The 13,363-nt window shown below is 41.8% G+C and overlaps 3 protein-coding genes across 3 annotated transcripts; all 3 read left to right on the plus strand.

Moving 5' to 3' along the window:
• The first annotated feature begins 302 nt into the window (after window positions 1-302).
• iyd (iodotyrosine deiodinase) lies at window positions 303-2,675 on the plus strand. The gene is made up of 5 exons (XM_053843677.1): window positions 303-492; window positions 1,575-1,775; window positions 1,858-2,017; window positions 2,090-2,246; window positions 2,337-2,675. Exons 1-5 carry the CDS (start codon window positions 309-311, stop codon window positions 2,517-2,519), a joined length of 885 nt encoding a protein of 294 aa, XP_053699652.1. The 5' UTR covers window positions 303-308; the 3' UTR covers window positions 2,520-2,675.
• A 941-nt stretch (window positions 2,676-3,616) lies between these two features.
• LOC128746596 (uncharacterized) lies at window positions 3,617-6,020 on the plus strand. Its single transcript, XM_053843756.1, has 7 exons — window positions 3,617-3,666; window positions 3,738-3,944; window positions 4,860-5,150; window positions 5,246-5,299; window positions 5,366-5,464; window positions 5,563-5,609; window positions 5,669-6,020. The coding sequence occupies exons 1-7, from the start codon at window positions 3,618-3,620 to the stop codon at window positions 5,783-5,785; spliced, it is 864 nt and encodes a 287-aa protein (XP_053699731.1). The 5' UTR covers window position 3,617; the 3' UTR covers window positions 5,786-6,020.
• A 3,407-nt stretch (window positions 6,021-9,427) lies between these two features.
• Window positions 9,428-12,110, plus strand: vrtn (vertebrae development associated). Its single transcript, XM_053843799.1, has 3 exons — window positions 9,428-9,448; window positions 9,997-10,317; window positions 10,389-12,110. The coding sequence occupies exons 2-3, from the start codon at window positions 10,006-10,008 to the stop codon at window positions 12,108-12,110; spliced, it is 2,034 nt and encodes a 677-aa protein (XP_053699774.1). The 5' UTR covers window positions 9,428-9,448; window positions 9,997-10,005.
• The last annotated feature ends 1,253 nt before the right edge of the window (window positions 12,111-13,363 follow it).

Below are 13,363 nucleotides of genomic sequence, written 5' to 3' on the forward strand. Positions count from 1 at the left end.
ACAGACAGATAGACAGATAGATAGATAGATAGATAGATAGATAGATAGATAGATAGATAGATAGATAGATAGATAGATAGATAGATAGATAGATGTAACAGCCTTCCATACTTCTTTGTCTCATGCCTCTCTAATCCAACACAGCTGTCTAGACTACTCTCTCTCCAACACACACTCACACACTCTCGCACAAAGCAATCCCTGTGTCAGCAGCTTGAGCGCGCTCACTTCAGATAACTGTGCTATTTCACAACATGAAGCTCTGCAGCACTGCCCAACTGTAGAACGCCTCTGCCACTCCACGAGGCATGGCGCTGCTCTCTGTTCTCACGCCAGTTCTGGCTCTGGCTCTGTGCATGGTGATGGGGTTTTTGCTGGTGAGATCCCGTCACGCTGAGATAAAGCCAGTTGGCGGAAAGTCTCAAGAGAAACCGGCACCGTGGGTGGACCAAGACTTGCAGGACGACACGGAAATTTCAGCAAAGGAAGATGGTAGGACTTGTCTCACTAATAATTCAATAGAGGACACTTTGCATTATACTGGCTCTTATTTTGAATAGCAAAACTTCAAGTCAATGGTTACATAACACTGTAGCTGTGTGGTGTCTCTAGCCGTGAAAGGTCAGCGTGGGGTCAGGGTCCATGGAGCAGTCATGTGACTCATGAGATACATTTTGCAGTATTTTTGTTTGACTTACTAAAGCACCAAAACGCGTGCCAAAAGTGGGACACTTTTTATATTGTGTCAACACATTTTCTAAAATTATAGAATGATATTTTTGCCTTATTGTAAAATGTAAATGATTAATTTTAAAGGAGAATCAAACACACAATTCAAAGCATATGGATTCAATTTAAATATCAAAATATATTGTTAATACAGATGATTGTTTACAGAATACAGAAGTTTTGTTGATCCATTATAAAGAGGAAGGGGAGTTGATGTATTATATATTTGACCCACTGTATTATTTATTTCATATTATTGAAATTTTTCTTTTTTAAATCACATTTATCAGTATTTTATTATCTTTTTAATAAAACCACAGTTTGATTTGAGATTTATTGGTACAGTTATATTATTATTTTTATGTGTTTTTCTTTTTTTCCTCTTTGTTTTAATTTGTTAATTTATATTCCTTCACATTGCCATCAAATTTATTTAAATTATTAACTGGTTATTTTTGACATATGCCTGCTACATTTGGTAAAATCTTTGTCAACAACATATTATTACTTTCATTACCGGAAATGCACTTTCTGTTCAATTGATGCGCTGTTATGTCATGTGTGATTTAACCAACCACTGCTTTGTCTTTAACTGTTTTAATGCATTTTTATTCTGGCCTTTCAGTCAATGTGTTTGACCCTGTGTAACAGGGTTATGATCACCACTGTAAATAATATATGTTTTTTGTTATTTTTGATGTTGATTTGTTTGGGGTGTTTCGGGAACATTTGGTTCGCATTCTCGGGTGGTCAGTGAATGCACCACTGACCTAACATGGAGACGTAAGACATAAACGTAGGAAACGTAATATCACGTTTATTCTTACCTTCCTTTCTTACTTTAGAAGACAATGACTGGGCGGACAATAAAGGAGAAGAAGAGGACCTCCCACATGTCCCATACAAACCGCAGCAGTACCCTGAGTCAGAAATGGTGCACAGGTCAGCGGACTTCTACACTCTCATGAACCAAAGGAGGTCAGTCCGGTTCATCAGCCCTGAAGCGGTCCCACGAGAAGTCATCGATAAAGTCATACAAACTGCAGGTGTGCGGGTGCATTTAAAGGGCGCCTCTCAACTATTGGAATTTTATCGGATGTTTTCGTCTTTCTACATATTCATTGACAGGGACTGCACCTAGTGGCGGGCACACGGAGCCCTGGACGTTTGTTGCCGTCTCTGACCCAGACGTGAAGCACCAGATTAGACTGATAGTGGAAGAAGAGGAGGAGATGAACTACCGCCAGAGGATGGGGGACAAGTGGGTCCAGGATTTGGCCAAATTAAAGTAAGCAGTTCTACAGAATAGTGATCAGTAAAGGTATTTGCTCCAGGGATGTGAAATGAAGGTGTCTTGCAGGACAAACTGGATAAAAGAATACTTGGATGTGGCGCCGTACTTGATTCTCATCTTCAAGCAGACGTATGGGATCCTTCCGAACGGGAGGAAAAAGACTCACTACTACAATGAAATCAGTGTTTCTCTGTCATGTGGGATTCTACTGGCAGCACTGCAGGTGAAAAATAGCTTTCTACACACTTCTCTCGCTGACTCTTTCGCATGATTTTGGAATGTAATGTTCACTGTCCGACTGAATTCCCCTCAGAACGTGGGTCTTGTCACCGTGACCTCCACTCCTCTAAATTGCGGCCCACGTCTCCGACAGCTTCTCAACCGTCCAACAAATGAAAAGCTACTGATGCTGCTCCCTGTTGGCTACCCTGCTGTCGATGCCACTGTGCCTGACTTGGAGCGCAAATCTCTCAACAAAATCCTGGTGCACGTGTAAGACAATGTTTTCAATAAATAGTGCCTGAAACATGTGAACTTTAATTTTTGAAAATATGTCATTGTTGGCCCTGTCGTTGTTGTGTCAGGACCCATTTAAAAAAAAATTCTACTTTTGTACTTTAATCCATGTCTTTGCTTTCCTTGTTGTGCAGATTGTCTAAAGGTGCCAGAAAAGTTGTTTTCAAGTCATTTTTTGAGTTTTGGCATTTTGTGTCAAGCATGTATGTCATCGTCATGTCAGGACCAGTTAAAAAAAAAAAATCAGCAAAATTTCACTTATTATTTTAATAAATTTCTTTGCTTTCTTTGTTGTTCAGATGGTCTAAGGGTGCCAGAAAAGTTGTTTTCAAGTCATTAACGGTCATTTAACTGTATTACTGCCCCGGTTGAAAAAGAAATTGAGTTAATTTTAAGGTCGACTTTACTGGAAGCTGCTGCCGACTGCATGCATCCTATTGGCTGCCAGGATCAGCAGCGATGAGAAGAAGCGGGAAGACAAGCAGCTCATGGACGTGACACAGGTATGAAGTTTCTGTGTAAATGACTGTGGAGTTACACAGCCCTGACCCAAGGAAACTCAAAAATCAATTTTCACTTTGAAGGTTTTATTTTATGGACAAAGAGGGAGAAGAGAGAAAGAAACTCTCTTGAAGCATGTGTTCATTTTAAATATATAATATAAGTTTTCTTGGTGTATTTCTCTCCAGTTTAACACCAGAAAACCCCTGTGACATTTAGAAATAAAGTGAAGTGATGGACGAATAGGGAATGGAGCGCGTGACCAGCACCATAGATGAACCAGCTTCTGCTTTTCATTTAGTGAAGCGCACTTTTGCTCGCTCGCACTACGCTGGTTTCATTCGGAACAGCGCCCTCCTGCGGCCGCAGAGTGTATCAACGTTTTACTGATATGAATTTAATATCTTACCTGAATTATTTACGGTTGCACTGCGCGAAAACGGTAATGATTTTATTTGTGTCGGAGAATATATAAAAAAAAAGGTGTGACAAGAATATGTTGCTACAGAACGGAAGTGGTACTTCTCTTTTTGAAGAGAGCTGCTCAACTTTTCATTTCCACTTCCATCCGGAGATGATGCTTGGACGTCTGACCTCTCTGGTGCTTCTCCCCCTCATCGCCGCAGGTGAGGAAGGCCTCGTCTCTCATCCGAGGGTCTTCGTCATGACGGTGTTCCTCCGCGATCTGGCGTTTCAGGGTTGGAAATCTCCTCACCTTGTGATGCACCGGTCTGTTTCCACACGTGGAAACTCCACAACAGCTACGTAGTCGGCATCGTCAGGAATGGAAGGATCCTCCGCACCAAAGATGAGGAGGGATGCACCGTGCGAGTCGAGAATCTGAACGACACCGCTGGGCAGCATCGCTGCGGGCAGGCGGAAGACGGTCTTCCTGCTGAGAGCGGTTGGTCCCATCCTTCTATGACGCCGTTTGTAACCTTAAGCAAGCGCAATAATTTGATATATAAATAATTGTAATATCATTTTCTCATTTGCCATTGGTACAACGACAAACAATAATTCACTTTACTATTATAATTTGCATTCTCCTTTCTTTTTCTTTAGAAAATCAACCAGTCAATATAACAACCCAAAATAGTTTGTGAATTATCTTAGCTTCTGTATTTGTTGGGTCATCAACATAATCGCTATAATATATAATATTTTATTTGATTTTACTTTATACATATGTGTTTTTGTCTTGTAATTTATATCTGATATATCTGAAATTTATCTGAAATTATACATAAACATGGTTGTATTTTTTTTACTATATAATATATTAATATTAGATTTTAAAAAATGACATTTCAACATCCATTGGAATTTTTTTATGTTTTTTTTCTGTCATGTAATTAATGTTAAAATGTCAATACTTAATGAACTGAATACATTTTGTGGGTGTGATTTATGTTTATAATAACTTAAAACATTTTACAATGTTTAAAAACAAAAATATCAAATAGATGTAATAAAAAAAATAGATAAAATGTTTTTTTTATAACATAAGAGATTTATGAATTTTAGTTCATATCATTTTGTATTATTAACTATGATTTTGACTCAAAATAATTGCGAAGGCAAGAAATAATTGATCAGAAAAACTTTTAAATTGTCAATAGATGTGTGGACTGATTCAGCGATAAACAATGAACAATGTTCTCCATTTGTTTCCCATTAAAAACATATTGAAATGAATTGTTCATGAATAGAAAAACACCACAGAACTTTGTGGTTTTGTCTGTACGATGTTCAATTGCATATCATCATCTTCATATGAAATGAATCGGGTTGAATGTGATGGTTTGTTCCCCCACAGCTGTCACTGAAGCCCCTGTCCTGAAGGTGGCGCCGAGGAAGCCTGTGTCGCTGCAGTGTATTCTGCTCTCCTCCATAGGAGACCGGCGGTGTCCTTCTCATGTGGCCTTTTTCTGGGTGGACGAGACACGAGAGCAGATCGGGTCAGACACCACACATGGCCGAGTGAGTTCACCCTGTAACGCCAGTGTGACCGTCACGCTTCCGGGCGTTGAGTCCAGAACCTTCCGCTGTGTGGCCAAAGTGGGTCAGAACAGAGAGATGTCTGTGAAACTTCGAGTCAAAGTGCCAGGTTTGGTGATGCTTCCATCTCAAGTTACTATGCGTGACATTTGCACCTTGGTGCGTATTTGTCACTTCCTGTTGAGCAATGCCTGTTTCCTGCAGAACTGAGTGGTCGGCGAGGCCCGGCAGTTCCACAGGGAGATGGGGAGGAGACAGGTGAGGGGAACTCATGATCTTATTTCCAAGAAGAAAGGACCGTGAATCTCACATGCGCTTCTGCAGGCAGCAGCCGAGCCTGGGTCTCTACGGTGGTGGGGCTGCTGTTGTGTGTGGCCTTGACTGCAGTGGTTGCACTGCTTGTGGCCAGAAGACGCAGAATCAGTGAGTCCAGCGTCCTGTCGGGGAAGTTTCTCCATGGACCCCCTTGCACAAGTGTGGTCACCTTACCCAACATGTTCCACTCTAACTTCTGTTTTTAGAAAAGCTACCTGGCACATCGACTTCCAAGTCCAGCGTCAATGAGGAAGTGAGTTCCATTTGTTGCCGGTGTTGAAAGTGAAGATTGAATCCAAGTGTGTCTGGCAGGGTGGCGACTCAGCGGAGGAGGTGATTTACGCCGAGGTCGTCCTCCCGGACGTGAGCAGCAGGCTGACTTTCCTGGACCTGGACGCCACTGAATACGCCTGCGTTCGCTACAAATGACACTCTGGTCGTTCCCAGCGCAACATATGCAAATAAGGCAGGTTTTAGTGTCCAGCAGAGATGAACAACACACGGCTACCTCATGACTGTCTACACAAAATACTCAGGAGATCATCTCCTGAAGGACATCTAGCTCCAACTATGTGCTCCTAACTTCCTCCTCTCAGTGTATTAATAATATAATTAGTATTAGTAATATCTTTCTGCATTTATGAATGTGTGCTTTTTTTCACAATAGTTGTCCCTTTCATTTTAATAGTATTAAAATAAACGTTTCCCAAGTCGAAATCTCTCTCTCTCAGCATGTTTTTTTCTTTTTTCTTTTATTAGTGTGATATAATGTATGATTTTTAATTATTAAAAAATATTGCTTTCCATAAATATGAGAACTTATTTTATGTTGGTAACATACATTTCCATATATCAATATTTGAATCAATGAAAGTCTCTCCCTATTCAAAGTGAATATCAAAAGTTAATTTTTTGAAGTAGACATTCATTTTTATCACATTTAAATTAAGATATTTTGGCGTAATTTAAACGATTAAAGGTCTCCTTTTTAATACCTTTTATGTGCATTTTTTTGTTGTTTTAAGTTAATACAATTAAATAATTACAACGTTATTTTGCAATGGTTCACTATAGAACCTTTTAATATTATTATTATTTTTTTTAAATATCAGAACTTGTTAGCATTTTTATTGGATAAAAAACAAAATTTTGTTCATAAATATGACAACTTGATTTATTTAATTATCATTCTATAATAAAATATTTTGGATGATTTAAGTTATTATTTTCCAGAATATTGCAAATGTTTAGATTTAACTGGATATTTTAGAATCTAATATCGTATGTATAGATTTTCTTTTCTGTTTTTAAATAAATATCAAAAGTATTCAGTGACACATAATCTCCTTTTTTAAATGTCAGAACCAGATTGTTTTATTGTTAAATATATTTAATAACATACATGCAAAATATTTATGTTTCATACATATTACTACTTAATTTATTTAATGACAAACCACTTTTTAAATGATGAGTGATGTTTGTTTTTTAAACCGTCACTTGAAATCACATGAAACAAGGATTTAATCATTAATAACTCTTCTAGCACAATTATTATTGAATTACAGCTTTAATTTTGTGATTAATTTAGTTTTATTTCAATATTTTGATATATGAAGTTTATTTTGGCATTATCCAATATGTTTTCCTAACCAAAGTAGAGTACACTATTGTGTCAATTATGTTTGTCTTTTTCTTCCCCAACATCTCAAGTTGACTTTTTTCATCAAACAATTCATCTTTTCTAAGTTAAGAGTTTTGTGTTTCACCCTTGAATCTTCAGAGATTCAAATCCACAAGATTTTGTCCTGATGTTTAAAATGTGGACTGCATGTGTCAGAGTCTGCGTGTTTGTGTCACCTTGAGAAAGTCAACCATAAAAAATGCAGTTGGGTCTAGTGAGCTACCACCGACCTAATAATGGTTCAGGATCTGGGCCCCGAGCCTCGGGTTTGAGCCCTGGATCCCTCTCTGTGTTTGGCTTCTCTGGAAGACTTTCATGTTCCGACCCTCTGTTTCCACGTGGCGACACACACAGCCACACCTGGCACACACGCGCAGAGCCACTCACACACGCGCTCAGCAGGTGACGCCGCGCCGGAGCCGCCCCAGTGTTGATGCATTTGCATTTTAAATGTGGGCCCACGACTGCGTTCACAGTGCAGCACAGCTCATCTACACACCTAAGGTGAGTGTGATGGAGGACAGTTACAGGCCTGAGGGGGGCGCACACACGCTCTGATCTAATTACATGTAGAGCAGGAGAGTGGGAGGGAATATTGCCAGCTCAGAGTGGATTATAACATTTATGTTATGATCATAAATACTGATTTCCGCTTCAAAACATTATTAAAAGCGTGTGGCGGTGCTTGTCCTGATAAGGTCAGAGTCTTGAACCCCGGTGAACTGAGGCACCAGCTTGTCTGCCTGCTCCTTGAAGTGGACAGTGGGGGCCAAATGCCGTCGTCCCCTGGAGTGTGGGTGAGTGTGTATGTATGCTTAAAAGGCCTTACAGTGGTGGGGGTTGGGGGTCGCAGGGATTATTGGGAGTGTGTGTGTGTGTGTAAAACAAAAGGCCTTGATTACTGAAATCCTGCGAAAGGCTGCAGAGAGAAGGTGTGAAAAGTGATACAGTGGACGTGGAGGTCGGCCGCCTTCCTCTCTCCACGTCACGGTGTCCACACCCAGTCTGCACATGCGTTCTAATATACAAACACTTTCAGCCAATCGAGGGGAGAACAATGGCTGCTCCAGTAGTGATCGCGTTCAGTTTGATGTCACTCAACGTGTGCATAGATACACACATGCATACAGTCTGTTGTGGTCACACAATACTACCTGGGACTATGTCTTAGAATCCTCTCCATTTTACACTGTAAATAAAAGGAAAATATTAACGGTCCAAAGATCAACAAGAAGTGACAACAGGGCATTGATTGTTTTGTGTGACTGTATTTAATGCTGTTTGACAAACAATATACAGTATATATATATATTACAAAGCTTGAAAACAATGTTTTGGATTAAAAATAGCAGAAATAATGAAAAAGGAAGAGTCACATAAATTATTCTCAACGTTAAGAATTTATTTTTATTTATTCATCTTGTAAGTTACGATTGCATTTAATGTTGCTTGACAAACAATATCATTTTTACAATGTTTAACACTGTTTTGAATCAAGAAATAGCATATATATATATATATATATATATATATATATATATATATATATATATATATATATATATATATATATATATAAAACAAAAATGTGTCTGACATTAGAAATTCTAATACAAACATCTGGAAATTAAATTCAAAATTCAAAAATTAAATAAAAAAAACATTTCAAACAGTTCAAACCAAGTGGTACTTTTAGAATGCATTTATTTTAAAAGTGCACATTACGAGAGAAAAAAACCAAACGAAAACAGTGGTGCGCTAATAAATGATAAACAAAAATAAATGAATAACCTCCCCGCCTCTCACCACAAGTAGCTGGAAAAAGTTCCAGCCCCCGGCGACCTCATGAGGATTGAAAATAGTAATAGATCATGACTGAATATCAAAAACATACACTCATGTTTGACGAAAACATTCAGTCGTCTCGTAAACATGAATGTAAGGAGGAGCATTTTAAAGGCAAACGCTGCTGCTTACTCTTCGGATTTAGTTGTTCGTTATGAGAAATCAAAATGGGGAGTGGGGTCATGGAAGTAAAGTGTCGCTGTCATGTGACCTGCTGCAACAACAACTTTACAAAGATGATCAAACTCTGCATCGATACCCGCCGGGACTTGTTGCGGCTCCTTTTGTTAACACTTCACATTGAAATTGACCCTGGCTGCTGCAGCCCCGCGGGGGGCGAGGGTGGGGGTCAGAGTGGGGGGTGTTACTAGACAAAAAAGCGAAACGGCGATTAACAATTTCCTGAAGAACGCGCTCACCTCCGCGTCTTTTCCTGCTCGGAGCTGAGCTCGCCACACGTGATGGACTAGACGCCTCTGGAGCTGCGGTCGCGTTGCTGGATTTTGCTGCTTTAAAAGTGACTTTCAAGGAGCCGCGTCTATTCCAAGCCAAGAGGACATCAGGTGAACGTTTTAATCTCATTTACGGCCGAGTAACTGTTGCGCAGCGAGAACGAGGTCTGTTTTTTTGGCACTGACTTTGATTTAATCCGAAATGCGGAATGAGTTTAACGTCTTATTTTAACGGACCCGCAATAGTGCTGCAGGACTGCGTTGATATTACCATTAAAATATTATAAATACTCGTGTTTGTTTTGAAAGTTTACGTGAGCGCCGCCATCTTTAGTGGTTTGGGTGAATCCTGGAGAATTATGAATGAATCCGGACGTTCGTCTTGAAATGTGTCTTTATTTACCTCATTGAATACTACTTTTTAGGTCACACACTTGCAATTTTATACCCTATTATTAAGAGTTTTTTTTTACACACAAAAACACTGCTTTTGTAAAAAAAAAAAAAAAAAAAAGGCTGGTACATTTTTTGTTTTGTTCTTTTGCTGCACAATATTTATAAAAATAGCTTTTAAAAATAAACTTTTAGTCTAGTTCTAGTGTCATCCAAGTCATTTATTAGTTCAAAAGTTTTGACCAAAACATATTTCTCTGTTTCAGTTGAGCAGAATGCTTCAGAGGAAGGAGGTGGTGTTGTCGGTGCTCAGGGAGCTCCAGGATGCCACGGAAAGCTCTGGCCTGGACGCGCTCACCAGGGCTGCAATGGAGGTGGACCAGGTGCTTGCCCCCTTTCAGCTCCCCAGGACCCCCTGTCAGGATTTCCCAGAGTGGACGAGCGTGGACGATGCTGCCCACGGCCTGTACCCCATGGACGCCCCTGCAGACCTGCTGCCCATCAACTGCAAGGGAGAAGGAAACCTGTTGTTTGACGCTGTGAGCATGTTGTTGGTGGGAAGTACGGCACTGAGCTTGGAGCTGCAGGTGAGGCTTTGTTTACACAGACAGGACCAAAGGAGAGGCAGGTTTTGAGAGCTGTGTTTTCTCTGGGACAGGTTCGGACGGTGGTCGAAATGGTGCTGTGGAAGAGATACTACCTGTCTGGGATGATCGACTCCAAAATGATGCTGCAGGCGGTTCGTTTCAGCCTCAGCGCGGAGGAGTCCGAGGACATGCTCAACCTCCCCGCCACCGTCCTGGAGGCCATCTTTGACGCTGACGTTAAAGCCTCCTGCTTCCCGGGCTCCTACGCCAACATGTGGCACGTGTACGCGCTGTCATCCGTCCTGCAGTTCAACATCTACTCCGTCTACCCCATGTTCAACCCCAAAATCAGACCCTACTTCAACAGAATGATTCGCCCCAGGACCAAGGCGAGCGACTCACAGGTCTCCACCCTCCACGTCATGTGGTCCGGCGAGCTCCTCTCTGAGTCAGTGTTTCGACCGAACCATTTTGTGGCCTTGGTCCATTCAAGTGACCTGAGGTTGGGAAGTCCTGACCAGAGGAGGTCGCCGATCAAGAGGGAGGAGCTGCCGAACCCGAGCTCCAGGTTCACCTACCCAAGCCTGAAAGACAAGTACAACATCACCAAGAGGACCTTCTATCGCTGGAAGAGGCAGTCGCAAGAGCACTGCAACAAGTCCGCGGCCCGGTATGAGGCCAAGAACTTCCTGCAGGCCTGCTACTTGCAGGGTAACTTGATCCCGCTGCATCAGTTCAAACAGTTTTTCCCAGACATCTCCAGGTCGTCTTACTACAACTGGAAGCATGAGCTCATGAAGTCGGGCGGGGCCTTCTCGACCACGTCATCAGGTGGGGAGATCAGCCCCACTGAGAGCACGGAGCACGATGCCTGGTCCTCCCCGGAGGCCAAACACGACGACCTCGACCAACACGACAGCGTCGCCAGCATGTTCGGCCTGAGCATGGTGGAGCAGGACCGGGTGCAGAACACCACCCACATGCAGGAGGCCAAGCGCTGCCTGCAGACTTGCATCGCCATGAACACTTCATTCCCCTTCCGGATCTTTAAGAGGAGCTACCCCGGCATTTCCAGATCCACCTACTACAACTGGAGGAGAGAAGCCATGTTGTTCAACCGAGGGTACAAAACTAGCGGCGGCAGCAGCTCCGACAGCTCAGACGCCGACAAGAGCCAAAGTCCCAAAAATCTCACCCAAGTCCATGTAGAGCGTCCGACCGAGCCGAGAGTGAAGGTCTGCAGGAGGAAGCACAAGAAGTTCCGCCAGGCGTACCTGAGCAAGAAGCAGCTGAGGGATGCGGCAAAGCTTCACGCCCCTAAGTTGCCCCTAGCAAAGTTCATGCTCAAGTTCCCCTCAATGTCACCCTGTTTCTACTGGCTGTGGCGAAACGGCAAGAACCGTAAGATCCAGAAGAGCGACGAGGCAAGTCTCCCTCCAGCCCTGGAGGCCAATGCCGTCATGAAGCAGATCCCAGAGCGGGGGTTTGGTTTGGTGGAGCCGGCGGGTGAAGCGACAAGGTTTGTCGGAAACTTCGCCGCCTGCTTTGACGCTCCGCAGACACGTATCCCGCTCCACAGCAAGATGCCCATGGAAGAGCAGATGTTCGGGATGGACGTGGTCGCCCTGGCCAACTTCAAGGTCAAAGCCAAGCTGTTTCTTCAGCAGCGTTTTGAGGAGAAATCCTTCCCGTCCTTTAAAGAATTCCGCTCATATTTCCCCTTCACGCCGCGCTCCACGTACTACATGTGGAAGCGCGCTTTGCATCATGGCATCTCCCTCATCCACGGATGAGACGTGCGCACGGTCCCGTGACGAACTTTGCCCAACATTTTTGACTGACATTTCCATCAGAGCAGAACAGTGACACTGCTGGACTCTGAAATGTTTTGATTGAAGTACATCACCGCAGGAGTTGTGGGTCTCTGAGCCCTGAGCGCCGCCCTGCAGGCGTAAGGCAGTTCAAAGCCTTCTACTTTTTTCCTCCACTCTTTTAATACCAGTTTAGCGTCATCATCTCAGCCACTATCTTATTTTGAAAAGTTTTTTTTCCTCTAAATTTTTATGCTGTTAATAACTGTAATGTCATCAACATCAACATCTTTGTTGTTGCTACATCTGGTCTTTTAAACTTGTCTTTAACACACACAGTCAAATTATGGTCAATATTTTTTTTGTTTTGCATTTGCACTACGCACACCTCCCACCATTGAATGTATCTTTATGACCGCGGAGTTACGACTGTGAATTTTTCAACTTTTATATTTGAAATGAATGTTAACATCAACTGCTAAACTTGAAATATAAATGCTGCTTCTGTAAACAACATGGACTCCTTCCTTCCCGTGTCTTACCTAAAAGGTAAATAATAGATTCCACAGATTCCAAGGGATTTGTAGTTTATATCACACTAAAATGAAGTATGTTAGCATTTGCTGTAGTTTCTATAATACTAGTCGTACAATTCTAGATATTGAAATGGGTCAGTAACAGAAAAAGCATCTTTAAAAAATGTTTTACTGGTGAGGAAATTGATCAAAAAAGGAGGAAAACTACACAGTCATTTTACAACTAGATTTTAGCAGGAAATTTAGTCACAGCTTCACCCAACATTATTTCAAATAAAACAAAGTAATCTTCAAAAATGAATGAATGAATGAATTAAATGTCTCATTGTTTTGGGATAGATTTGCCTTGATACTATAAATATAAGTAATATTTGTCTAAGTAAGGCAGAAAAGGCATAGAATATATATTGTTTTTGCTTTTACAGAGCTGCCAAATTGTGTTTTCATCCAGATCACCTCATTTAAATATGTTAAAGTCCAGTGCACAAAAGAGGACAGTGTCAGGGATGGATACATGTGTAAATAAGTCTCCCCCTTTTTTTTTACCTGCTGCCTCCTTTTTCTGCGTCCAACTATTGTGCTCATGCTAAAGAAGGTGGCAGCCATGATTAGGAGGGACGCGGGCCAGACAGGGGGAGGGGGGGTAATTGTATGCATGAGCAGAGAGGTGTTGAGATAAGAAGTTTTGGGGGAGGGAGG

Source organism: Synchiropus splendidus, chromosome 15 (assembly GCF_027744825.2).
Source record: "Synchiropus splendidus isolate RoL2022-P1 chromosome 15, RoL_Sspl_1.0, whole genome shotgun sequence".
In the NCBI taxonomy this organism is placed as follows: Eukaryota; Metazoa; Chordata; class Actinopteri; order Syngnathiformes; family Callionymidae; genus Synchiropus; species Synchiropus splendidus.

Bases quoted from the DNA above. Each gene is read 5' to 3' on its own strand.
- iyd (XM_053843677.1), top strand. From the start codon at position 309: ATGGCGCTGCTCTCTGTTCTCACGCCAGTTCTGGCTCTGGCTCTGTGC. The intron at 493-1,574 runs GTAGGACTTGTC...TTCTTACTTTAG, and splicing joins AATTTCAGCAAAGGAAGATG to AAGACAATGACTGGGCGGAC. The intron at 2,247-2,336 runs GTGAAAAATAGC...AATTCCCCTCAG, and splicing joins TTCTACTGGCAGCACTGCAG to AACGTGGGTCTTGTCACCGT.
- LOC128746596 (XM_053843756.1), top strand. From the start codon at position 3,618: ATGCTTGGACGTCTGACCTCTCTGGTGCTTCTCCCCCTCATCGCCGCA. The intron at 5,300-5,365 runs GTGAGGGGAACT...GCGCTTCTGCAG, and splicing joins GGGAGATGGGGAGGAGACAG to GCAGCAGCCGAGCCTGGGTC. The intron at 5,610-5,668 runs GTGAGTTCCATT...TGTGTCTGGCAG, and splicing joins AGTCCAGCGTCAATGAGGAA to GGTGGCGACTCAGCGGAGGA.
- vrtn (XM_053843799.1), top strand. From the start codon at position 10,006: ATGCTTCAGAGGAAGGAGGTGGTGTTGTCGGTGCTCAGGGAGCTCCAG. The intron at 10,318-10,388 runs GTGAGGCTTTGT...TCTCTGGGACAG, and splicing joins CACTGAGCTTGGAGCTGCAG to GTTCGGACGGTGGTCGAAAT.